The sequence below is a fragment of the Athene cunicularia genome (assembly GCF_003259725.1).
Source record: "Athene cunicularia isolate RWA chromosome 2 unlocalized genomic scaffold, athCun1 chr2_part1, whole genome shotgun sequence".
NCBI lineage: Eukaryota > Metazoa > Chordata > Aves > Strigiformes > Strigidae > Athene > Athene cunicularia.
The window spans coordinates 84,765,814-84,793,652 of record NW_020799095.1 but is presented as its reverse complement, the minus strand read 5'-3'; the positions used below and the strand labels follow the sequence as shown (position 1 = coordinate 84,793,652).

General features: G+C 40.6%; 1 protein-coding gene across 1 annotated transcript in view; it reads right to left on the bottom strand.

The window, feature by feature from the left end:
* Positions 1-715: 715 nt before the first annotated feature.
* LOC113476663 (sodium-dependent neutral amino acid transporter B(0)AT3-like) overlaps positions 716-27,839 on the bottom strand; it is a 30,897-nt gene continuing 3,773 nt past the window's right edge. Inside the window, exons 2-12 of the mRNA XM_026842510.1 lie at positions 21,479-21,619; positions 19,775-19,912; positions 15,154-15,335; positions 14,648-14,758; positions 8,600-8,712; positions 8,175-8,303; positions 7,556-7,712; positions 5,716-5,920; positions 3,954-4,113; positions 2,040-2,202; positions 716-928 (exon numbers count right to left, since the gene is read on the bottom strand). Coding sequence (XP_026698311.1) covers positions 716-928; positions 2,040-2,202; positions 3,954-4,113; positions 5,716-5,920; positions 7,556-7,712; positions 8,175-8,303; positions 8,600-8,712; positions 14,648-14,758; positions 15,154-15,335; positions 19,775-19,912; positions 21,479-21,619 — 1,712 coding nt within the window. The remainder of the gene's footprint in view (positions 929-2,039; positions 2,203-3,953; positions 4,114-5,715; positions 5,921-7,555; positions 7,713-8,174; positions 8,304-8,599; positions 8,713-14,647; positions 14,759-15,153; positions 15,336-19,774; positions 19,913-21,478; positions 21,620-27,839) is intronic.

Genomic DNA, 27,839 nt, shown 5'->3' with positions numbered 1-27,839 from the left:
ACATTTGTTTTCACAGTATTTTCCACTACAGTAAATTCTGATATCTGCTAAGGTAAGAGATTTGTGCAAAATTAATTAGTTGGATTTACTTAATTGTACATTCTTTTTACTGCTGATGCTTTATTTGTGCTCTTTGCAATGCCTGAGAACATGAAATAATCAACAAAATAACTGCTATTTAAACATATATTGGGATTAACAAAAAGTAGAGTGTAATGGACAAGAGGAGTCCTTACTGTTCAAAAGCTTTCATTCTACATCACTCAGAGGGGAGTCAGTGAATGAAACTGTAGGTGCTTGTGTTCCAATTTGTATGTTTCTTATCCTTAGGAACAGACAGTTCTTTTAGACAGCTCTTTTTTAAAAGTGAGGGAAGACAGCATACGCTTGCAATAACTAGCAAGCTTCCCAAGTTTAAAGTCTGTCTGTAGAGAGGCATGAAGCTGGTAATGCGTGAAAAGGTTTAAAGCAATGGGGCTGGTACTTGGTCGGTATGTAGGATTCAACAGGATGTAGGAGGGACAAGATACATTAATCTTGTGAAATTGATTGAAAATAAAGGAAACGTGGCAGCACTGTTGATAGAGTGACTGTAGTGATTGACTGTAAGCATATGAACTGCATAAACCACGTTGGTTGGATGATACCGTACTGCAGCTGATCGTGTCTAACAAAGTCTGTCTTATTTTTACTTACAGACAGATACAATGGGTATTTATTCTTTTGGATGAGGAAAGTTGCTATTAGCCTGCTGACATGAAAACACTTCTGGTGGTACAAGGCTTGGGTCCTTGCTTCTGCGCATTCGTTTGATCAGTTGGAAGAGTGCTACCAGAGGTACAAACACACAAGGAAGGACAACTAACAGCACACAGATGGCCAGCACCCAAGGTGGATAAACTTTCTCCTCTTTCATAGGGAAGCCTTCCTATGGAGATAAAAAAACAAGCAAAATAAATAATTGGTAGGTACGCTTACATTTTGCTATGATTCCCCTTTGCGTTTTCTTATGCTGTTACATTAAGGATAGCAGAAGTTTTACTCTTGCTTCTGCAGCAGCATTCAGTGGCCATGTCCTCTGTATCCCCTTCTTGTGGGTCTAAAGAGGGCTGAAAATATTTTACAGTTTCAAAGATTTATAGCTGGAAGTGTGACACATTCCTAGGGGTGCAGGAGTTGCCCAAAGAGTTAAACTTTCACCCTCTTTGATTAAGCTCTGATTATTCTTGTTAGTACTCAAAACTTACCCTATTTGGCAAAGAGCCAGACACGCTCTTTGCCAAATAGGGAAAATTTATATGAGAGATTTTGAGAGAATGATGATAATGCAATTTCTGAAAGTCTGTGGCTATGAGTTTTATTTTTGGATGATAGCTACTTAATGGTGTTTGGAGGAGACACTGCTGCTGTGTAATGCTTGTGCAGTTTAAGACCAGAATTGATCTTCAAACCCCTATGCAGTGTGTAGTTGAGAAGGATCCAAGAAACTGCAACTGACATGAGACAGTGACGTCCAGATCAAATGTTCTCACCATTGACATGTCTCTGGTGCTGAATTAACTAACACTGTTCTTGGACCACTGCCTCCCTCCCTGTCTGCCTGTCAAAAGTACACATTTATGTATTCATCAGGGCCCCAATGACATTGGTATTTCTCACTGAGAACTGTTTTCATCCCTGGCATCTGTTATGCAGCTCTAAAGCTCTTCTCATGCATTTGTTCCACTTCTGAACCCCCTGTAGGCATGGAGTGTCTGTGAGACATTTCACTTCAACAGTTCTTTGAGTTACACATACCCATAAAAAATATGGAGCACGGAGTATGTGAGACTCCTCAAGAAGATGCTCTTAACAGAAACACATTTTAGTATGTGTAACCTTTATGCATACTGGAGCCTTCTCATTCTGAGCATTGCATCACTTCAGGCTGCATTATGTAGGTAAGCAGTAGATAGCAATGATTTTAAAGGATCTGGTAGGGCAGAAAAATATACAACTCTTGCTTTTATTAGAAGTTTTGAAAATATTTGGGAACATACATATTTAGGATTCCAGGCTGTATAGCTTGGCGGCTTCTGTATCTGAAGAGTAACAAAGGCCATGAAGACAGTCAGCAGGAGCAGAGGGCTAATAAACCTCCATGTGATCTGCCAGTAGAGATTGGGTTTTCGTCCAGTCATCCATTTCACATCTTTACTGAACCTTTTAAGAGGAGGCATGTTTATGATAAGGTCAAATCTTAGTAGTAACTTTCACTTTTTTGTATTTTTCTATAAGTTTTAAACACATGGTACAGCTCTCTATATCTTTTCTATTCCATATCCTCCTTTAATAACTTACTATAGAATTAAGTAAATAACACCTACTTTATTGATATTATTTATTGATCCCTACCAGGGCTGAATTATGAGTTTACATTGTCAGTTTACTGCAACTCAGTTTAGAGCAACTAATCTAAGGTTTCTAAGCACAAATAAGTGATGAAAATATTACAGCAGTTCTGTAGAACTATTCAAACATTTAAAAAAAAGACAAAATTGCCAAGGGAACAAATATAGCTTGTTGGGAAGAAGTCTGAATTAACCAGCACCAAATGAATCAGATCAAATTGTTGCAGCCTGTGCAGTCACTAGTGGCACAGAGCTGATCTTTTACAGGTACATCATACAGTTTTTTACATTGAATGAACAGTAGATATATGGTTCTGGGTTTGACAGTTACATGGTAACCTGTGTCTATCAAGTTGGAAAGAGTTTTGTAATCGGGAATAGGAACTCTGATTTTTGTATGTGTGTTTTCAAACACCAGCTTTGTCTTCAAATCAGTTAATCTAATTGAAGATATTTAGAAGTTCTCTTGAGAACTAGGAAAAAGTGATTTGGCTGTGCTCATATCCCATAGTAACGAAGAGGAAAAAGTGTATGTATACTAGCACAACAGAGAAGATGAAGGTGCTACAGAATCCAGAGTCTGTTGTAGTGTGTGAAACCAGATTTTATTACTACTTCTGCATCATGGTAGATTGAGGCTAACTGTATGGCTAGCAAGAGGGATGTGTGAAATTGTTTACGGTCATCTTAACAGTGAATCTAAACCATCTAATGCAGGGACTTTAGCTGTAATTCTGGAAGATTATTTTTTCCCTTCAGTTTCTTATTTTTAAAATCATAGCCTATGGTAAGACTTAAGTTGGAATGATACTGATACACCTTGATATGCAACAGCACTGGCCAAACGTGAGTTCATTACCTATACAGTATACAAACTGATCCACAAAAAATCAGGACCTTCATGATCCCAGTGTCAGAGTAAGAATTGGAAAGGTGAAGTCCCAACATGTAACTAAGTTATATAGGGGAAGAGATTAATCTTTATTGAGAATCGGGGATATTTCTGGACTGGAAGAGCCCTGAATAGAGAGGGAAGTTTTAGTCAAAATGAGGTAAGGATTCTGACATTTCCAACTACAAATGATGTAGGAAAGCTTTTAAACTAAAGAGTGAAATTGATTGGTGTCTGTGACTACAGAGATTCTCAGCACATAGGTTGAGCCTTTTAACATGGGGGAGTTACTGCTTGTTGCTTACTGTGAGGTTTGAGGGGAAAAAATTATGATCAAAAAATAGAAGAGTATACCAAAAAAAAAAAAAAGGGCAGTAACGGGAGGCTATTTGAAAGATGGTGTAACTCCTCTTGGGCAAAGAACTGCAATGGCTGTTGACTTTCTAGCTTTAAACTTAGGATCCCCCCTTCCCTAAGTGCTATGCAGAGATTGTCCTTCCTGTTTTAGAAATATAGGAGACTTGAAGGAAAGAATGATTATCTACATTCACAGAACTGGTAAATGCTACAGAAATATGTTAATATTGTATACCTGTGTGTAACATACATGGATTGAGAGGAAAATGCATTTATCTCTTTTGAGTAAAAAATTCCACCTGTTTCCAACGTACCTTTTAATTTTATAGACATATGCAACCCCGATCACTTCAAAGAAAGTGATGACTAGAAGAGGCAGTGAGCCTGCATAGCTGTCGAATATGTCAATCCAGTAACTCCCCGAACCCAGCGTAAAACACAGAGCAATGAGGAAGCATATTAGACATATTATACCTGAAGAAAAAGACATATCTGTAACTGGGATACTGAACTGAACTTGGTAAGTATATTTTTGTTCTAAGTTATTTTTGCTTTTGTTCCAGTGATTTTTATTCTCTCTCCCTCTATGGAGCTACAATGAACTGTTTTTGTCTCAGGGGAGCTAATGTTATTTCCAAACTCAGTTTTCCCCCATGTGTTGGCCAAGAGGCACCACTCTGTTACAGGAGGAACGCAGTTGTGTGACTCAGAGCATCCTTCAGTTGTTAGTACTTCCAGCAGACAGCCTGGGCTATGCTATGCTGTTGCCCTATGTTCATTTTTGACTGCTGTATTGAGTTTCAAGTGCCCTCATTTCCATGCAGTCAAAGCACAGACAGTGGCATTGGAGAAGTGTAAGGGCTCCCTGGATTTCTGTCCCCCATTTCCTCGAAGGGCCCAGAGCTACAAATGTGTATGTTCCTTATGTCCCAGCGTGCATGGTTTAGGTTTCACCACACTGTTTTACAGTCAGTTCCCATTTTAGCCAAGATACAGATTTGGGGTAATTGAAAGAAAAAGTAGGAAGGAGGGAAAGTGTTGCTGGATGCAGAGATGAGCTGCAAATCAATTTGTCCTTGTGCTATGTTACTAATTGCTTCTGACTCTGAGATGGCCTTTGGTTCAATGTTGTGTAAAATTGGCTCCAGACATTTTTGTTTTTTTAAAAAAAACCCAAACGCTTACAATTGGAAAATCAATTTCAAAATAATATATTACCTCATCAAGTTGTAAATTTTGTTTCTACATAAAAAGTTGTAAAATGAGAAGGAGATAATCTAGATGCTACAGGAAGACTCTAAAAAAGGCATGACAGCAATATTACCCATAAGAATTTGAAAGGGCACATAGCAGAAGTGTTAATCCATTACTTCAAACTGCCAGAAATTTTTCTAGACCAGTTTCATGGTAGGATCTCTCAGACTCTCGCTGAGTCTTGTTCTTGAGGAGGAGTTTGGTTTCAGTAACTGTCTCTGGAAAAAAAGTCCAGTTTTGGTGCACGAACGGGATCTCACGCACTCAGTTCTCAGTTTCCAAGTGGTAATTTTCTACTCTGCCACATTCACATTAAGTGTGAAATAATCTGTAGCAACACAAACCTGAATGAAATAGGGGTGAATGACCTGTCTCACAGTTGTGAGAATGTGGTTAAGTTCGTGCGCAAGTGGTTATGGCAAATCAGCTGATGTCACCGGTTGCTTTAAAGTGACTTGTTTAGCTGCCAAAGGCTTAAGTGAAGACAAGGCTCTTCCTAATGTCTACAGCAGCTCAGACTGAACTTGACTCCAGGAAAAGCAATTTAACAAGCTTTTTCAGTCTGAAACAGCTTTTGCAAGCTAAGAAAAAAAAATGACAAGGGCAATATAATGCTGTCATCTGACAGCTTCTGCCAAAACTGCTACTTCATCTATGTGCTTATCATCTGCAAACACAATCCACTGCCCTTACTAGCCCTATGAGATAACTAAGTTAATATTACAAGTTCTTAATCCCTCTATGATATTTATTAAGTGGTTGGTAGTTTGTACATCTATAAAGAAGCCACCTTCTGTGAACAAAGCAAAGCAAATACCTTACCAGATAATAGCTCTTTGGGTATTGATTTAGATATACTTTGAAGCTCTAGAAGAGGAGTGAAGACTCCCTCGATGTTCCCAAACATAGAAGAAAGGCCCAAGCTGAACAACATTATGAAGAACAGAATGGCCCAGGCCTGGGAGCCTGGCATGAGAATGATGGCTTGTGTGAAAGTGATGAAAGCCAAGCCAGTTCCCGATACACTCTGCAGAATTCACAAACAGATAAAAATACACATTATGATGGTGTAAATGTAGTTTCTCATGCATATAGAATTATAACACACTTCTGACCTTCCTTGGAGTCAAGGCTGCTGGTCAACCTGTGGGGCTCTGTGGCAGCCAGCAATTGAGAAAATGATTAATAGGGAGCGTTTGTGGGAATTTTAATATTAAATGGTCTATCAGAGGTGTGTAGACTATCATAGACCAGAATTTTATCTTGCACAAGAGAGATGGTCTGGAGTAAAGCAGATCTGAGAGCTGTAATTCAAATAGCAATTGTTTTGCCAATACCATCTTAAATATATATATATTTTTTAAATCTATGATATAATAGCTGCTGGAAAGAAAAAGATGTAGGTAAGGATATGAGTGGCACTCTAGCAGCAAGAGATTTGATGAATTGTTGATCACAAAACAATCCATAGTTGCTGGGGCAGAGAAGGCTAAAAAGCCCAATTTCAGCCAAATTTCTTTGAATTCAGTCTCCCAAGGACAAGGGCATTTAAATCTAAGCACTGAAAAATGCTAATGTTGCTCTAATTTGGAATTAAAATTTGTCAAACAAACCATAAATCAGAAATGGGTGCCATCAGAGGAAGCCAGGCAAAACAGACTGACTCATGACAGGGCTGGAATGTTGTCCTTGGACTTCTACATCATGTGACTAAAATAGCCTATTTCACATCATTGTGTGTTAAGGCTATTGTGGATTAACACATTCTGTCTCTAGCAAATGTGTCTACCCTTTTGCCCTAATTTTTTTTTTTTCTTAAACTTGTTTCTTTATTATTCTCTCCTCCAACCATGGCTCTATTCTTTTCTCATGAGGTGGTAAGGACTTGTAACAAGGGAGTTCAAATGGGTGAGTCGTAAATGAGAGTTACCGGACTGGGTGGATTCACTGGAGCAAGTGGACTGAGGTTGGAGAAGTAAACAGAGAAGAAACATCTGTGTTTAGTGATAGGAGAAATGTTTTAGGAGGTTTGGAAAAGAAGGAAAGGTAGAGGAGCATGATGTATTTTACTTGGGGGGGGGAGGGAGGTTGGGGGATAAATAATTAAAATATTGGTGAGATCCTGTACAGCGAAGAGGAAATTTAAAAGGGAGAGGACAAGAAGGAATAGAAAGATGTGGAAAGGAAGATAAAAGAGCAAACTGATAAGATACCTTCCTGATGGTCATATATGTGGTTGAAAGCAGACTGAACATTTTAATAGATTTTTTGATACTTTTCTAGATATTGATTTAGGAAACTCCCATTCATCATCCTTCTTCTATAATCTTTCAGCTAGATGTGTTTTCTCTGTTGTGCTTATTCCTGTAAATCAGAGTAGGACTGGATCTTGTGTCCATGGTAGGCTCAAGGTAGGTGCACTTTTGAAGATTAGTTTTGTGATGATAATGTGTAATTTTGCATGTTGCACCAGGTGGATTTGAGTTCAGACTGTCCTACAGCAGTGTTATTTCAAATTTTGAAAAAAAAGAAGTTTTATTTCATGATTAAGTATAATATATTCATTACATGTAGAGTAATGAACAAGTACTTATGAGAAAAAGGAAGATACCAGTCCTTCTACTTAGTTTAAAGATTACTTTGTTGAAAGCAATTATGGTACCTGATCAAGAAATTCTTGAAAGTTGCAGCTTTTCAGTTTGAGTCCAGCAATTTTTTCTGGATATGATGAATTTAGGAAATTAATCCAGGCCGTGTAGTTCTGTCGCATTATGCTTTCTTCCGGAAGATCAAATTCATTGATGATATTGATAATATTCCTGCCAGAGAAGCCAAAATATCTTTAGTTTAAGTGTTTGCAGATGATGTGGTTGGAAATTCTATGCAGATGCAGTCACTAAAACATTTCTGGTTTTATTTTATCAGCTCTCCAGACCATTTCCACCACTTGTGTTTAACAATTTAGTGAATCTGGTGGAATAGGAAGAGGTGTTGATTTTTTAACTTCTCATGCTAGTCTGAGATTGAGATGTGATCCTTGATGCACTACTTGCAGTGGATTGTTTTATAATTAGTCTTGCTTCTTACAAATGCTATTCCTGATCATTCTTGCCTCAGTACTATAACACTATAATACTTTCTATTTTTGTATTAGACTTCTCCATACAGATGCTTTTTCTTTTTAGTGGAAATAAATTTACTAAATGCATGTTTTTCAAGTAACACATTATCTATTTAGGTGTTGACACCACAGTATAACACTGGAAATACAAGTTTCTCACCTGTCCAAACAGTCCCAGTAGCCTGTGGTTGCTTTAAACCCCAAAACAGAGAAGACTGGGATGGAAGCATAGAGGGATGTCATGCTGTTTACAACTGCTACTGTCACAGCATCCTTTTCACAGTCATTTCTAGAAAAAGCATTCAAACAAGTGAAGTGACTAAAAAAAAGGCAGTATTTTGTCTGTGATTCTCTCAGGTGTTTTCTGCAAACTTTTAATTTTTTTAGACTTTTTTTTTTTTTTCTTTCCCCTCTTCCTGTTAGAAAATCTATTTGGCTTTTCAGAAAGACAGAAGCTGTTAAGATCCTTTAGAAAAATGAGGATCCTTTATAAATATCCTAAGGAAAGAGTTTTGAAAATTTTAGAAAATTGCACAAAATACAGCAAGAATTTAGCCAATTTATAAAGGTTGTAATTCTACTCACTTTGGTGGATTGTAGCTCGAGAAAGCAATAAGCCCTCCAAAACCCAAAGAAAGAGAGAAGAAAATCTGGGTAGCTGCATCAAGCCATACACGGGGACTTTTCAAAGTGTTCAGCTGAAATAATTGGAATAAATGCATGTATTAGGCTTAAATTAAACTTTATTTTTCTCTCCCAGTTCTCACAACTCATCGCTTACATCACTTCTGAAATTGTAAGTTGTGCTGTCATGTAAATATACTGAAAATGTGAATTAGTGCAAAACAAGACAGTAAAGCAGGCATTTCTGAATACATAATTTGGTCTGTTTAAATGTATGTAGTAATTACAGAATCTGTTTCATTTTATAACTCTTCTGTCTGATGATAAAAATGTGTTTCTAAATGATAGGCATTAGGCACACAATAGGGACAGTACATTACATTTTTCCTCAATTTTTTTTTTCTGTTAATCTACATACTGGGTAACACAGTTTAAGGATATTATCTTCCTAAAACTGTATACAAATGCTAAACCTTCATTGTTTTAAGACACAAAGTGATTCCTTATCTTTCCAACTTCGCTTAAAAAAAATAAAGACTAAAAGCCCAAGCAGACAAGAAGAGGATATTCATTAAAAAGAGCATCTTAGATTCAAAGTACTGTAAAAACAGCAATAAAAGATAAAAAGGCAACATTGGAAAAATAAGGAAAAAGGAGAAGTTGGCAGAGTGAAATCTGAATTTTGATGTAAGGGCAACTTGTTAGAGGAATTAAGAAGTCAGTGATTGTTAGATTACAGAGAATAATACGCAGTTTTAAATAGCTGCACTAAGAAGGAATCTTATCATTAAAATCAGTCTAAAAGAAAAAGATAAAATATAAGTAATGTTCAAAATGTAAATCCACTTAATAAATATTTGTTTCCTGCAGAAACTAAGCGGTGGTGTGTTATATTCATACCCTACCAGCTGTATTACTTTTTGATCTGTTATCAAGTAAGGGGAATAGAAACCGGTATTAGTTAAGAACGAGTGTTTTAAAAACCAGCTGGCCCAAAAGCAATAGCAGGGCTGTAGAGTATTTCACTTTGTTTTACATCAGTCTGAGTCAAATCTGCAGCCTGACCATGCACAGCGAATAGTGTGTTTTCTGTGTTGTGTCTGTGTGCGTGTGCTGTTGATCCTAGTACATGACTAGGAACGTTCATAGGAATGATCCTGCTATGAGCATTTCTAGGAAGGACAAGAACAAGTGTAAAGTCTTGCACCTGAGAAAACAATCCAAGAGTGCAGCAAGACTAGGATCTACCTGGCTGGAGAGCAGCTCTGTGTAAAGGGACCTGGGGAACCTGGTGGATAACAAACTCAATATGAGTGAACAGTGTGCTGCAGTGGCAAAGAAAGTCAACAGGATGATGGGTTGCATCAACAAGGACATCACCAGCAGAGATAAAAAAGTCATTATCCCATTCTACTCAGCCCTTGTCAGGCCACACCTGGAATACTGTGTTCAGTTTTGGTCCCCGCTGTACAAAAAAGATGTGAACAGGCTGGAGAGGGTGCAGAGAAGGGCCACAAAGATGATCAAGAGATGGGAAAGCCTGCTATGTGAGAAAAGCCTGAGAACTGGATTTGTCCAGCCTTGAGAAGAGAAGGCTTAGGGGAGACCTTATCACCATGTTCCAGTATTTGAAGGGCAGCCACAAAGAAGATGGAGACTCCCTTTTTACAAGGAGTCACATGGAAAGGACAAGGGGTAATGGGTACAAGTTAGTCCTGAGGAGATTCTGACTGGACACAAGAGAAAACATTTTCATGATGAGAACAAACCAGCCATTGGAATAATCTCCCCAGGGAAGTGGTGGATTCCACAACACTGAACACTTTTAAGATTCAACTGGACAGGGTGCTGGACCATCTTTCCTAGACCATTCTTTTGCCAGAAAGGTTGGACCAGATGATCCTTGAGGTCCTTTCCTTGAGGTGATTCTATGATTCCATGGTTCTGTGAATGAGAGACAAATATGCCAGAAGACTCTTAATAGCATTTTGGCTTTCTCTGAAGCTGGCCTGAGCTTGAAGAGTGAAAATAATGGGTTCAACTCAGTGCGGATGGATGCAGTGAATGCCATTACTGCAGATGATTTCTTCACAAGTACGCCAGTGCCCTGACCACAGCAGAGCTGGTATAATGTTTTGTACAACAGAGCAAGCAGATACATGTAACCATTACTGGCTGAAATTCTTTTGCTTAGACAAACCTTTCTAGACATTTATTTTGAAAGATCATAATCAAACCCCCCAGTGCCAAAGTGCGCACTGGTAGGATCTTGTGCAGTTGCAGAACTAGACTGATATTGCAGTGCAGAAATTCAGCATTTGCATTCAACATGGCCTTCAGAGTTTGATTAAGTGCTGCCAAGTCAATTGTCAGTGCTGATAGATACAGTTAGAAGTCTGGCTTTCTGACTGGGGACTTTGGCAAATGAGTCCAGAGATAGTTTAGTTTGGTGCTAGATCCAATTTATTGACTCTAAAACTACTAATCAACGCTCAGACTTGAAGAAATAGTGGACCTGCAAGCATGCTGTGGCAGTGTCATTATCTGGTCTTAAGCAAATTATGAATCTAAATGTAATTTTAAATTTTCAATAATAGGTCATACGGATTTCATAAGTGTATCTTCAGAAGAAAAAAATGTGCTGAACCTAGAAACATGTAGATGAAGATATACGACCAGAATGTTAATGAATGAACATGGGAGTGAGGAAGGGAAGCATAATTCCCCCCCTGGCCAGCGAGATGTTTGGATGCTTGAACACGTGCAACAGAGAGAAACTTCCTTAAAACAGAATTAAAACATACTGGGATCCCTGTGATGTGTAATTTTGGTGTAAATACAGCTACTGCTTTTGTCATAAGGAAGTGACCAACAAGTAATACGGCACTTAAAGGCAGCAGTTCATTAAGGTAATGCTTTTGTTCTCCTTAATACCAGAAACTATATGGACAGACCAGGTACTTTGAAAGGATTTTTAAGTGTCCATTCATAGTAATGTATCAGATGTAAAACTAAACTGAAAAATAGAGTTAAAAATTACAAATTGCCTCTGTGATAGAGAATCTGGTGTCTGTGCTGCCTTTTTCTTGGCTATTCTCACTGCTCGTTAAAAAGCTGCAGAGCTCTGGGCACAGCCATCATTTGCCCAACCAAGTTCCTGGAATTGTTCATTCCCAGAGAACCCCCAAATATTTACAGTCTCTGAAGCTCTTGCAGATGTGAAGGAGACTGGAGAAGGAGGCTTTTTTGCTCCTGAGCTAACACGAATGTCCGCAGAAGCTGAACCGTGTAGAGACCATTGCTGATTCTTGATAGGATCCCTTTTCTGATGCCTCTGTTTGTTGGTTTTTTTTCCCAAGAACCTTTCCAGAAGTCTCTGTTCCAGCTTCTGTGTTGCTTCATCTTTGTACAACTTATGCTTTCCCCTCAAGTGCCTTTGAGCATAACTTCAGTATCTTTTTTGTTTTCTTGGCAGCTTCACTTTCCAGGTAGCCAAGGATTTAGAGAGGGTGAGTAAATCATCAGACTTCTCCATGTCTGAAAGTCAATGAAAAGACGTATTCATTATTTGTTCTAGAATTTAAGGTGTAAAAGTGTGTCAGATGGCAAAAAGCCAATGATGTATTTCTGCATGAAAACAAAACCACAGCCTTCCATATTTAAAATCCATATGCATGCAGTAATTTGTGATATTTATTAATGAGAACTAAAATACAAACAATGGTAGTTTGGAAAAAAAAATAAAATTCAATTGGATGATTATGATGTTGAACCACGGTAAGATGTGACTTTTAGCACTAGGTATTACATTCTTTCACAGATTTTCAAATACAACAGTGAGGTGTAAGTTACCAGAGAGTGGATATAGCAGCTATTACAGAGAAACTACAATTTCTGCTGCACTACAAAGTTGGAAAAAAGTTGTAAAAGATTGCCTCCAATGAGTAAAGAATGTCTAGAAGGTTGATTTTTTTTTTTTTTTTTTTTTTTTTTTTTTAAAGCAAGGTGAAACAGGCAGTAGGTGAGCTAACTCTTACTTTATTTTGCTTAAAACTTTACAGACTTCCTGCAAAAAGACAGGAAAAGAAGAAGAAAACAGAACACACTTAAGAAATATCTTTGCAGCTTTGTCAGCTAATGTGGTCTGGGTGGGCCAGGTAAATATTTGCCAAAAAAACCCCCACAAACCAATACCCCCCCTGCACAACTCACTTTGGGACATCCCCTGTGGAGAAGTGTAACAAGAAAAATGCATGTATTTACTGACAGCAGTGATGGAATAGTTCCTCAACAAACAGGCTAACAGAAAAGGCAGTATTGGTACTGCAGTTGTGGGCTAAGGGGAAGAAGAGAGAAAGGAAATGTTGCAGTTGTATGCTTAATGTCTTTTTGAAGTCCTTCAAGTGCCAAAATTCTCCCCAGCTGTTTAATAAAGCCATCTTTCTGTCTTACACTATAACTTTCTATGCAATAGCACACTCATAGCAGATATCACTTACCAGGCTGTTACATCAGCTTTTCCACGTTTGTAGATAAGAACATACAATTTCATCACCAAAACCATCTTCAGATGACTCTTCAAGGATGTCCCGAGGATCTGCTTCCTCAAACCGGCTAATCATTAGCCACAGGTTGATTGCAGCCGGATTTTCATTCTGACTTCTGGCGCCAGTCTGCAAACCATCCAGCTCTTCTTTTACGATGATCTGGTCCCCCTCAGCACTGTGATACCTCCAGGCTTTGTGAATACACACAAATCTAGTTTTTGTACTCAGTTGACTGTGAAATGGTTGTAAGTCCTGAAGATGCCTGAGCTCTTCCAGAGAAACCTGACAGCAGGGATGAGACCAAATGACAACAGACCAAGCCCTATTCTGGTTGTGTTGTCTTATCTGCTCTCTTCCTTAAGACATTGCGTCAAGCATTTATTGTCCTGTCTGAGCCCTACAAAATTGCAAGTGCTTGTCCTGGTCTCCTGTAAAGACCCAGGTTGTCCTTTTTGGGCTCTGACGGCATTCAGCTGCGTACCTGTGCCACTGGGCTTGCAGGGGGAGGGATAAAAGAGGTGTCTCATCTGAGCTTTCTCTTGCTCTTGTTCCTTTCTAGGCTGGTATGTAACATATCTCTCAGCTTCTTGGATTGTGTTTTCTTCAATAACTGTGTTCCTGGTGTAGGATGGGAAAGGCAAGTACCCAGTGTTCCTGTGGTGGGAAGCACTGCTGTGACTGTAGAGGCAGAGGATGCTCAAAGACCATCTGTCAGTGGCTTCTGTTCTACACTCTCCTCTACACTCGCCACTTTATGGAGCCTTTTAGCACAACGACAGAGCTGTGAGGAGCCTGTGGTTCATAGCAACCACTTGGTGGGACAATTTGACTTTGCATTTGGGAAGGCCACTAAGAACAGTGTAAAGGGGTCCTTCTAAAATGACCAGTATATGAATGGATCTGGGACTCCTGTCCCTTTGAGAACGTGAGAAAAAATGGAAGAGAGAGATTCTGCAGAAGGTCTGTCTTTTAGGTTCAGCTATAGAGAAGGGGGGAAACTTCAGCTATGGAGAAACGGGTAGGAGAAAATTGCTTTCAACCTTGAAAAAAAACCACTTTGCAGTGTAATTCCTCAGTCATTTTCCATGTGAATTCTTAAAAGATTAAAGTTGTGTAAATTCTGTAGCATTGGCAGGGAAATCCCATCTTTATCAGAACAGAAAGATGATTCTGTTCGTGAAGTGCATTAGCTTTACTTACACATTCAAGACCAAGGCACCTGTAACATACTGAAGTTTCCACTATTTTCTGATATGCTTCTTACTGAACTGTTAAATACTTTGCTGCTTCTTTTCTTGCTAAAGTATATGAAAATACTAAATCACTTCATCTCAGAAAAAAAGAGCTTAGCTGAGCTCTTGGATAGGGAGCTTGCTCAGGAGCTGCTGGAAAATGAATATATGAGATATGAAGGGGAGAAAAAAGAAAAATAATATTTCTGACTTATAGCAGCAATACTTACATTTGGGGTGAAGAGGTAAGCCAGACCATCAGTGGCTCCTGGTAGAGTGAGTCCATGAATAAGGAATACAGTTAGGACAAGGTAAGGAAATATTGCAGTTACATAAATTGCCTAAAGTAAGAAGACAGACAGTTACTGACAATAACATTGATAAATCCTATTTGTTACTGCAACACACAATCCTAATAATATTAGATCGGACAGCTGCAGGTGAATGTTGCCATCTTTAAAAGAATCAGAATGCACTTTTGCAGAACATATTCGTAAAAAAAGTTCTCTTAAAATTATGCGAGGGGAGACTGCTAGGGCAGAAGCATTTGCAATGGAAAATGAGAGAAGTGTCATCCTGAGGCACCTGTACCACTGTTATCGCTTCGCTAGACAAGGAGCACACTGGTGTGGTGCTGGTGTGGTAAATGGGGAAGGCTTTCCTTGGTGGTGAAACTCAGTATCTGGAGAGCAAGATCCAAAGTGTGGCATAATGCGCTTCTCTACCTTTTCCGTACCTTTCCTGTGGTTTCAATTCCTCGGATGGTGCAGAGATAGACAATTGCCCAGCAAGTTGCTAAGCACAGAATGAGCCACCACTGTAACGTGCCACTCTCAGTGACATCGGGTGTTATGTTCAAAGTTTTCCTGTACCAAAAATAATTTACTGCAGTACTTTCGTAACATTCTTCGTTGATCCCTGGAAAAAAAATGTGGTAAGTGTAAGAATAAATTATAAAATAGGTAATATTTTTCCCACTCACTGTATTGTTAGGAAGCAATACTTTATAGTAATGGAGAATGGCAGGATGGTCCCTTGTGGGCTGCCAAATGAAATACAGAGAAGGACTGAGCTGGCCTTTCTGCACTGTCTGTAATGTGCAGCAAGACAAACTCTGTTGCAGCAGGTTGATACTGCAAGACTTAGATGACACCTTCACCAGAACATCACCAGCATTTCTGCAAGAGATAGCTTTCTAAAGAGAAAAGGCATCATACTCAGTGTGAGGTAAAATCTAAACTGTAATTTCAGTGTAGACTATGAAATTTTTTAGCTGTGTGTCTAGAGGTTGGTGGAGCTGTAACAAGATTCTGGCACCTGAGGGTGGGTGTAAGCCCGGGATCCCCTGGCTATGTTGTGGCCCCGTAGCGGGGCAAGACCCAGGCATCAGCCTCTTAAGTTCATCTTTCCAGGGCTTCTGTGAGCAGGAACCTCAGGCACCTGTGCCTGGGGAAGGGAGCACTCTCCAGCCAGGCTCTGTGCCTGGAGAAGAGGGGACCAGGAACAGGAGGTACGCCACGGCCCATGCTCACCCTTCTGCCTACACACAACCTAAATGCCTGAAGGGGAGGTTGACAAAGGATCTTCAGAAACCCCACTGGCCTGCTGTCTTCAGCTGGGAACCCGAGTTCCCTGGGTGCTGCAGCTTCTGCCTTTGCTCCTAGCCAGAATCAGGTGTGTCCTGAGAACACAAGGCAGCCCTGTGTATTTCCAGGAGCTGGGGTTACACAGCGTGGAGCCAACAGAGGCAGCACTGATAGCAGTGCCTGTAACCAGGAGGTCCAGCACACACCGAGGCTGGGAGAGATCTTTCTCCTTTTCCTGCCTAGTGAAACCTGAATGCATCTCTCTGTCTGGAAGAGCACGCTCATTTTCTTGCAGTGTCTTGCTAAAGCTGCTGCTTCACACACAATCCCACTCCAGTTTAGCAACAACTTTTTCCCTCCTCCTTCCCTGTTTTCAGGACCCATTAGCTTTGGCTCTTGGTTCCTGCTGGGATTACCTAATGCACTGAGCAGAGTAGCTCACGCGGGGCAGTTTGCCACTCTCCTGCCATGAATGACTGATAGCCCAAGCTGGAGAAAGGATGGCTCATTCTGCTTGCATGAAAGTGTAAATCAGTCATCCTGTCAAGACTCTACAAAGGCAACAAGCATGTCTGCAGGCAGGAGAATGATAAAACTGCATTTCAGCAACATCCAGATGCTGCATTTACTGGTAGTAAGTTTGAGGTAGCTGAATAAGGTAAGTGGCTTATAGGAAATCTCCCTTGTTCTACTGTTTAAACTCCATAGCTGGACGTGATGATATATTTTAGGAAGATAATCCCGAGAGTACAAGAAACAACTCCTCTTTCTATTTTTAATTTTTTCCTGTTGTATGAAATGCCAGCCAGTTCTATCAAGCTCTCAAACAGGCCCATATATCCCTTCTGACCTTTCACTCATTTCTGAAACAGCCACCATTCACAGCAAAACTCTGAAAACAAATGAATCAACAATGTGGCAATTAAGCCACTTAGCAGAGCTCAGGGATCCACCGAGTTCCTTGCCATGTGGCTGAAGTGGGGAAGCGTGCTGTGGTGCTCTTGGGCAGCCAGCTCTGTGATCTTGATGGTGAATTAAATTTGGTTCCCTTTTTGCTCTGATGATAAACGCCTTTTCTTTTAGGGAGACTCTTGTTATGCAGGAGATGTTAGATTCAAGTATTTCCAGCTAGAGGGGGGGAGGCAGAGTGTGTTGTTCTTCCAGCCTCGCCTCACAGCCCTCCAGTCTCTGGGAGAGATGATGGGTGCAGGTCCTTCTGCTGTGGTTCAGGAGAAAGGACTGACCGAGAAGCCTGGCTCTTGGAGAGCTTTGTGAAGAGGAACCCTGACACCTGACTCTGGGGTGCAGAGCCATCAGTGCTAGCTGGGTTAAAGAAAACAGAAAGATCTTTTAAAACAAGAGTGAAAGAAACCCTGACAGAAGACATCATAGAATTGATATTTCTAATGTAAAAAAGGTAATATTGATAAATCAACATTTTGCTTTTATTCTTCTCTAAAACAGAGCCATCACAGGACTGCCAAATAATAAAGATGGACTGCAAAATGCAGATTATGTGAGAAATAATCTGCAAATGATAAATTTTTAATTGAGCAGGTGCAGCAAATCCCAGCAGAGACAGCGGAGGTGGTTCCTGGTTTGTATGTCTTGAGACACTATAGAAATTCCAGCAAACAAAGAGTTAGGGTGCCTACCTTTTGAAAAGTGACCTGAATAAGTTGTGGCAAAATCTTGACCTCAACTCTGGGCTAAATTCTGGGAAAGCTGGTGTAGCTGGAAAAAGGTTGATGAAGAGGAGTAGTCATGATTGTGGTCATTGTGGCTTTATGAAACTTTTCAAACAAAACTTGCTTTGGTGAGATTGCAAAGTGAAGAATGAAGTGACTTGCAGGGATGTGATGTACTGATTTACCCTAGTGACTTTCCAGTTCCAAATTTACATGTGAAAGTGTGGTTGCCACTGAAATATTACATCTGAAGCTTGTGATTGTCTTTCAGTGTATGAGGACAGTCGTATACTCAGACTGGCTGGTGTCCTTTGCTCAGCTCTGAATTAAAAGAATTGGATGTGCACCCAGACACACACTGACCAGTGCAATCCCAGTTACCTCTGAATACACAGTCTTGGCTGTTGAATGAAAGTCCATGTGGAGTGTAGCAGGGTGTATGAGTAATGAGCTATGTAGTGGAAAGCTTTGCTGCTCTTGCCACTTTAGTCCCAGATTAAGTATGTGAGCCTGAAATAATGCTGTTTTAGTCTATGTTCAGCTGGTGGAGGGGAACAGCTGCTACTTGACTCACTTCAGAAGCAGATCCCTGGAGAGAGCATTGCAGTAATGATGGAGAAGTGCAGGTTCTTCCCATCTTGGCACTGGTATTGAAAACTCTGCCTGTAAAGGACTTCTTCAGTACTTTCTAAAAGATGCATAACTAAAAATGCAGGTTTTTGTATATCGAACTAGTTGATTAAAAAGTTGATCTCCAGAGCAGGTTTGGAACACATTTACTAGTTACTAGTAAATTACGAGTTGCAACATCTGAGAAATGAAAGAATCCTATTTCTCTACTTCTGTAACAAAGATGGGAGATGTCTAATTGTCTTCCTACTCTAGAATAGTCCTAAGCGCTCTAAAAGAAAGTTGATTTCTGCTATGTTTTGTCTTTTTTCTTAGCTCCTTGCCTCCACTAACCTCATTGTTCTCATAGGTGTCCTCCTCACAGCCACTCCTACTCCCAAGTTCCCCTTCTTAAATACGTTATCACAGAGGCACAGCCACCATCGATAATAGGCCTGGCCTTGGCCAGGGGTGGGTCTGACTTGGAGCTGGGGGAGCTTTGAGAAGCTTCTCACAGGGGCCACTGCTGTAGCCCCCCGCCCGGCTACCAAAAACCTCCTCCACAAACACACCCAGCACAGGCTCTTACTCAGATTACATTTCTTGCTCTGCCCTGGAATTTGTGTGTCTCATGCTCTGAACAAAAAAGAAAACTGAAAAATAATTTTAAAAAACTGAGAGCAGTCTTTATCCTGCTTAGGTACACTGTCTGTCTTTGATCTTACACCAGTTTTTGTAGCAGATAGTGTGAATTTAGTCTGAGCCTCTAAGATTCCCTTTTTAAGTAGTTTCTCTGCTACCTCAAAAATGTTTTGCTTCTTTAGTTGGTTGGTTTTTGTTTTTTTTTTAAACACTGCTATTTCATTTCCTATTTTAATATCAAGCAAAAGGGGTCATGGACTTTCTGGATTTTATTGTTCCTGAGAGGGTGATGAGTTTGAGTAGGCTATTGTGACTCTCATAGTTTTTTGCCAAGATCATAGTTTTTTTGCCAAGAAAACAAGTCTTGTGCACAACACAGGGCCAAATCACATGAGGCTTCTCATCTCAGGTGTTTCTTGGTTAGCTGCTCTAGTCTTGGCGATCTACAGGCAAAAACTAAGGTTCCTCAGTAGGGTTGTGTTTCCTGCTCTGTCAACTCAGCTGATCTTTCTCAGCACATCATGGCAAATGAGCTGAAAGGTTTCTGTAATAGCTCATGAGTCATCACCAATGCATGTCCATCTAATGAAAACTTGAAAGTCTCATTTAAAGCAGTTACTGAAAGATATAGTCATAAATTTCGTTCTTAATTATGCTAGTAATCTCACGTGTCTTGATAAAGAACTATTTAGGGACACTCTTTCAGACTGGTATTTGTATCATAGCACAAGCATCAAAAATTAACAAAGCTTCCTTTTCCTCTTGTTAGCCCCCAGACTCTGACATTTGTGATCCTCCTTTTGCTAGCAGTGATGCTCGAAGTGGTAGTTACCTGTTCTGTTTTCCTTTAGAGGACAAACACTCCAAGGAAGGGGTTCTTGGAAGGAGTTTATGAAATACCACATCACCCAGGTTAAAACAGTGTTGTAGTATAGGCTCACCAGAACCGACACCATCCATGAGCCAACCCCTGCAGAAAGCACAACATTTCAGCTTAGAAAAGCTTTGGAAAAAACTATCAGTTACAGCACTTGCTCTTAGAAGCTTACATTTCCTAATTTTTCAAGATTTTTCTGTTTCCCTAAGAGATGTTTCAAATGAAAGGCAGTCATTTGTCCCCTTAATAGCCAAGCAGTGGTGCAGAGTCCCCCAGGTCACCAGCCCTGCTCTAAGGAGGCTGACACTCCTTACTTATATAGAACATTAGGGTTGAAATCTTTGCTCTAGTATGTAATACATTATTTTCTACAACACGGGACAACTTTAATAGCAGAGAACAAAAGAGACTGAAGTTTCATAGCATGCTATAACTGCATGAGGGCATTCTTTTGTCCCAAATTATGGACCTAAAATGGTAATTGTTTTGCTCCTACGATAAGGAAGGAAGAGTAATACCACCACGATTACTGCTTGCTTGCATTTTTGCAAAGGGAGAATGGACATGCCTAATTGTAGGAGATGAGTTTAGCTGGAGGCACCACCCTGCTGCTTGGTATTTCTTCCTGGTTGCCCTCTGGCCCTTAGATAAGTCCTGTTACCCCTTCTCCTCCCACACACCCCCACAGGCATGGCTGTTGCTGCCAATCCCATTTTCAGGCATCTGTTTAAAGCAGCACATGATCCAGCAGTGCTGGCTGGGGCGTCGGAGGGTTTCTCCTTGCCCCTGCAGGCAGGAGGCTGCTATCTCAAAACTGGTAGAGTTGATGGTTCAGCCCTTTAACAGTGGCTGCTCCCATTCGTTATTTGCAGCCTAATAATGTATGCAGGACATAAGATGTGGTTTTTCAGTGTATATTAAACTGAATAAATAAAAAAATTTCTGGTACAGGACTGCACACCAGTCTGATGCACGCTGGTGTGTGGATTATCCCTTGTGCCCAGCCATGTTGTTAATCTCCTTTCAGTAACCCCACTGTGCACCTCTGTCCCAGAGGGAAACTTTCCCACACGCTTTATGATCTTTAGCAGGTGCTAGGCTCCAATTCCTGATTTTGTATCTTTCTGTCTCCCCTCTAGTCCAACTGTCCCTGGAAGAAGACTGTCTCCTGGAAGGACTCTAGGGGAGGAGAAAGAACTGGGCAGGCAGCTTTGTGTAAATTCCAAGGTATGGTAGGAATGGGGCAGTGTTGGCTAGCAGAGCTCTAGATCATTATGCTTCCCACAGCAAAGGTTATGAGGTTTGCATTTAAGGCTGCCATGTGCTTGGGGTAACACCTGATGGGAGCAATATAGAATCATAGAATGGTTTGGGTTGGAAGGGACCATTAAAGTTCATTTAGTCCAACCCCCCTGCAATGAGGAGGGACATATTTGACTAGACTGGGTTGCTCAGAGCCCTGTCCTATCTGACCTTGAATGTTTCCAAGGAGATGGCATCTACAGCCTCACTGGGCAACCTGTTCCAGTGTCTCACCACCTTCACTGTAAAAATTTTCTTTTTAGATCCTAACCAGCATCAGGGCACAGATCTGTAGGAAGTGAGTGCTGGGTGGGAAGTCAGCTGTGGTTCCTTGAGCTGGGACACCGAGGCACATACCAACTCCTCCAAGGTAAGGTGAGATGGTGTTCCAGGCACCAATGCTGCCTTTCCTCAGGCACTGTCCTAGGGCCAGTTCAAGATGCAACAGTGGGATTCCTTCAAAGAGAAGAGCGATGAAGTATGGGATCAGGAAAGCCCCTGAAAACACAATTAAGTGCAATTGAGCCACATGATTATCTACATCTCACTGAAATTACTGTTTTGTAATTTGTCTGCTTTATGACCCTAACAAAGTCCCTGTGAGACTTATCCTTACTAGGGATACCTGCCAAGTAACATCTGTTACTGGTAATTTTGTTGGTGAAGATGTAGGAGGAAGGACTGGAATGCTTAGTGCTGCAGGACACTTTCCCTCCAGCAGTGCTACACCCCATTATAAATAGCCTCCCTCTTTCCTCCATTTCCCTTTCTTTTAAGCATCTTCCTTTCTCCTCCCGTTCATAAAGCACAAGAATTTGCCTCTCCCCTATACTGTCTGTTTCTCCTTCAGTGCATCACCTTGTTTCCCTCCCTAAAGCTCTCAGGCGTGTGCTCCACCATCCTCCCCTGGTAAAGCAGGGTTTTGCGCCAGAGACCCTCAAGAGGCCAGGTTACTTTATTGCATGAAGCTGTGCTCAGAGCACAGAGCCTCTGGCTAATGAAAAACTGAAAGCAAGACTGAAGTTTTTTGGTGAGATGTGGGAACAATGAAACCTGATTTCCTCCTGTTTTGTATCCTCAACATCTTCCCTGTCAGCAGCCTGGGTGGTTCCTGCAAAATGGTGTGTAATGCCTCATCTCGCTGCCTTGCCTCAGAAGGGACATGGGTTTGGGTCTCCCTCCTTTGCACTAATAGTCATTTTCCTGAGACCAGGGGAAGTTTCATCAGTATGATTAAACCACCTGCCCAAACATCCAATTAGATTGAAAAAGTGTAATAGATTGAAGGTTATTGCCATGACCAACAACCACTGTGACCACAAAGCCCCTTTTGTCTGGGGAAACAAAGACAGAACTCCTGCCTCAGCCCCCTCCCAATCCTCCTACCAACTCACACCGAATGTGCTCCTCATCATCTTGACAATGAACCTGTGCCTTGTTATATACTATTTCAGCTTTGCCTCCAAATTCATATGACAGTTTGCCCAGCTCTGCTCTTCCAGCTCTGGAAACCTCCTCCCTCCCTCCAGGGGGGCAGGGTGAGGAGCACCACCATCACCATCAGAGAGCAGAGCAGAACAGCTTGGCTTTCCTCTCTGTCTTCAGCCCCGAGAGGGAGCTGGAGGAATGTGCAAGATTTCTGATCTCTTCCTGGAATGGCTCCTGTGTTTTGCAATCGCTGACTGTTTAGAAAGACTGGACATATAAATTGAGTTACTTGGGCTAAGGTATTCCAATAACTTCGCTACCTATTGCTAGGTGCTGCAATAACTACATACAACATCCAGAGAAGGTTTGTTGTTTAATGGTTTAGCCCTTTGTCAAGAAATACATAGGAACAAAAATTGGCGAAGCTCTTCTCAATGATGGACTCTTCTTAATTTGCCAAAGGTGGAAATGAACATTTCTCCTTATGATCTGAATTCTTAATATGTTTTTAACCGCTGAGAAGCAGATTTGAAATCGGAGTCTCACAGTTAACTCGCAGTATGTTAAATCCTCAATTTGGCTCCTCAGTACCCCTGCTCAGTAGTCCCCTTGCTTGGAGGAATCTCTAAAGTGGCTGTTACAACCCCTCTCTCAAGAGAGGGAGTTATAGAAGGAGTTAAGGTCCACAAAAGTTTTTTTATTAACTGTTTTACCACCTGTTGAAATCTCACCTGGAGCTACCTACTGAAGCTTCCATGTAAATACTAAGGAATTTGTATGTCCCTTCTGCAAGAAGTCAGTAACCTCTTGCCACGCTCAGTCCTTCACCCCTTCAAATCTGCTGCAATATCCCCTTACACATCACACCTGAGGGCACCCACCTAGCCCTCCTGACAGCCTGATGCCTTGGGCTGTCTCCAGGGAAGAGCAAAATGTTCACACAAGTGACTGGAGTACCGGAGTGTGGAGCACTCTGCTTGTTCTCCCAGCTGCCTGGCCTCACACCATCCATTGCTGCAACCCATGCAGTGCTGAGCCCTTGCTAGCAGAACGCTCTGTAAGGGATCAACCTGTCTCCCATATCATATCTCCCTGGAAATAACCGTGTAATAATTAGTGCAAACTGCCCTCTGTTATCTCTCTCCCCTTTTCTGTTTGCTAGTTGAACCACTGACAGCAGAGCATGTTTAGATATTCTGCTGATAAAAGTCTGTTTACTTTGTGCTGGCTTGTACGTAACTCCAGTCATTTACAGCATGGCAAAACATAATGTCACACGTGGAAAGAAAATAGTGGTTTTCCATGAAAACAATACAAAAATTATGCTATCTGCAAGTATGAAAATATGGCAGAAGACTGGGCTAAGAAGAAATAGTTAACGGAGCTAGTCTTTCTCAAACCTAATTCAGATAAATGGCTTGTAGTGTAAATACATATTTTCAGTTATTAATTCCTTTGCTTTACAGTATTTTTAGGCAAAAAAGAGGTAGTCGGGAAAAGCACAGACAGTCTACTCAAGCACTTGAAGCTTACTCTTTTCCACAATAAAATCCCCCACCCATAGAAAGAAAAAGAATACCAGAAAGGTATCAGGTACCTAATAGTGAGTAGGAACCCTCTGGCACTGTATAGTCAAGGCTTCTGTTTAACAGGTAAGGGAGGATGTACCAAAAGTCAGAATTCAAATACCTTTTTTCTTTTTTTAAATGCTATGAGAAATCTAACCATGGAAATGACAAGAAGAAAATCCAAGATGCAGAATGAAGCAGCAAGCTGGAACTTAACACAGACCGTGTATCAGAAAACAGAGCATTCAGACACAGGCACAACAAAACCCTATCAGCACCCATAGGGTGTGTAGCACAGGTACAGCAGAAACTCAGTAGGTTTGGCTTCCATGAGGCATGGGAAAAAGAAACCTTAGCAGAAACAATCATGAAGTGCCAGGAAGCAAATTATTCTATATCTGGATATTCTAGGTAAATTTTTATCTAGATACTCTGGATCTATATGCTCCATAGTGAAAGGAAAATAAAAGACATACACAAGAAGCAAGCCCAGCAGGGAACTTCTATAAGCAAAATTTTAGCTTCAGTAACTTTTTTCCTATCAAAAAATGAATAAGAAAAATGATCATGATCAAGCATTTGTAAGTTACCTCAAAAGCCTGGAGAAATGCCTATAAAAATCAGAAGTATAACCAGGGCACAATTTAGTTATATTCCTGAGGCATGACCTAGGAAAATTTTAGTCTACACCATCTATTCTGTCAGAAAGACACTCAAGATGCAAGTAGAGACATGCACTACTAAAATAAGTTCAAGGAAAAAAAAAAAAGCCCTAAACTGTCCACAATCTACCAAAGTTAAAAGTTATTTTGGAAGGAGATCCTGCACAAGGATACTGCAAAGTTGAGGAACAATGCCCGTGCACAGGAGAAGTCACAGAAAGCCTACAAGAGCTTTTTCAAATCAGGCTGTCATCAGCTACAAATGCTGCACGTATTGGTAAGCTGGTTTCATTAACAATAGAGTCCCAAGTGTCAAGGAGCACCAGCGTGTAGCACAAGCTGTATCATTTGCTAACTCAGAAGAACCATTAGAGTAGAGGCAACTCTATAGTCATGGCAGTAGGAAAAAATACCTGGAGCGCTCTAGATACACTGAAGGTTTTTAAAAGCTGATCCCTCGACTGCAATGCACAAGCAAATCAGACCGGGAAAGAAACCGCTCAACCATATTCAACCCTCTACCTGCAAAATGACACTTGAAGGGCACAATTTTTGTTATATCACCTAGACATAATAATCTGGAAAAGCGCATGAACTACTACGCTGCCTGTTGAGAATCGCTGATGCACCGCAGGGCAGAATGGCCGGGAGGCTACGAAGGAGCACAGTATAAAGCTGAATCACGGCAGCTGGCAAAGAGAGTGAAGTGGCCAAATTGGTTTTGTCACATCTTAGAAAGAGAGAGCAATAGACCTCACTACTGGAAATGTGAAGCAGTTTGAAGTATCAGCCAGGTGACCTCCTAATCAACATGTACCACGACCAGCAGAAATTGATGATCCTCAGTGAGAAGCAGAGAAGAAAACCCAATACTTTTGCTTGATGTCAGAGTGCCAGTGAAGATTTCCTTAATGGTAGAGAAAAACTTAGAGGAACTGATGTACATGCTCAATATTGCATCTTACCAAGCGCCTACAGATCAGCTAGCAGAAGTAAGGCAGGTTACTTGAAATGATGATCTAAAGACACAACAGTATTTGGAAGGCTGGAACATGAATAATAAATTTCCTTCAGATCAGAGATTTAGTAATGGAAAAACATAATTATAATGAAGACAGAAATGACCTGGAAAGTGGCAAAATAATCATTCCAAAGGAAACACATATGTACAGTCTGAAAAATCCGGAAAGAACATTTCAGTACAATACAATGCAAAGAGCATTCAGAGACTCACTTCACCAGTTCTGCTGATACCTAGGAGAAACGGTGATGGATGCATTTTTCCAAAAGACTGAGAACTTAATGTCAAGATACCTGTGATAATTTGTTTTGCCTACAAGAAATTGCAATGGGTGGTAACTAGTTCAGATCGAAAGGGGATTATTAGACCTGTCTCCCTTTCTCCAGGGGAGTTCAGCTAAGCAGTGTAGTAACTAACACAGCAATGAATCACACCAAGACATCAGGTAGGAAAAAAAATCAGCAACTTATTCACCTCTCTCTGGAGAACAATACTTCATGATCTTTGTTATGTCTTCTGCACATGCCTTTATCCAGATGAAAAGTATGAGCTACTATAAATGTCATACTTGTGCAGCATATTTCAATTTACAGGCCACATTGCATGTCTTACAGACTCTGAGACTTTGCAGGGTTGTTTCCCATGTAATTCACTATATCTCCTTGAGCAACAATGAAGGAGCTAAAGTCATGTCCAGAAAACCAAGGGGGCAATAGCCATTTCAAACAAAGATGGGTAACACATGTAGATCAATTTATAAAATAACCTTGTTGAACTTCCCTATGAACTACACATGCCTGAAGCATACAAGTGAGCAACACCCACGTGCAAACCTGAGCTGTAAAGGGCAACCAAGTACAACAACTTATGAAGGGATCAACCCCAAATGCCTTTTCACTAAGGACTTAAGCAGGACATGGTAACAATCCAGAAAATGAAATTTTTTGCTTGTAACATAAGTTTTCTAATAGTGAATCATTCTGCTCTTCCCAATATACTACTTTTTTTTTTTTTTTCCCCCCTAACAAACAGTATCTTCCAGGTATACCTGTTGCTCCTCTCAGATTTTATTTTCCTTCTGAGGACACACTGAGCCAGGCAACTGCGTTTTGCAGCAAGTTGTAGTTCAAATTCTAGCAAAAGGTGAGGCAGGCCATGGGTTATGAAAGTCTGTAAATCATTGCCCCAGAAGTAAACAGTTGTCCATTTTTATCAGGACTTTAGTGTTCATTTGTATTTATTTTCCTAGAAAGAAACTGTATTTTACATTAAAGATACTTTCCAGTCATCCTGTAGGCTTGGGCACTATGCACATTTTTAATACCCATGGGTTAGGCAAGCATATGTACTAGGTATAATCAAAAGTAAAACACTGCAGTAAGTTCCAGCTAGAACTGAGTTGCTTTATTTTTTTAAAGTATACTCAGATGACTGTATGTGTACATATATAGCTATATGACTTGTTTGAGTCTCAGTTTTAAGTGACAAACTATATACTGGGCCATTTAGAGACTTCTTTTCAATCCCAGTTGCCTGGGAACCTTTGTATTTGTCTCCACTTACAGTGGCAAACAGCCTTCATATCCATTAGTCATGAAAAGTAAATAGCTAACTTAACCCAGGCAATAAATCCAAATAATCAGTAACGACAGCAGGCGATAAATGTCAGCAAAACTGATATTATATTAGATCCAAGTTACTGAGTAACACTAATGTGCAATGAATAAGGTCCAGAGGTCTGATGAGAACAGCTGACATGAGACAAATATACAAGCACTTATTTTTATCTCTTGTTTTTGAAAAGATTTAGAAATGAGGAAAAGTACATTGCCTAACTCTTAAACACTTGGATATCACCTGAACCAGCTGTGAAACTGTGATCTGCACCCCAGAAGCCGTTCAGCTTTAGAGCACATCTATGCCCTATCCATACCAGGTTTCGCTGCACTCGGGGCTGTGGCTGCAGGCAGGGAGCCCCTGCACCTCTCAGGGCTCCTAGTTAACCCCTGTGCTACTGGTCTCTCCCATGTTCACATTTT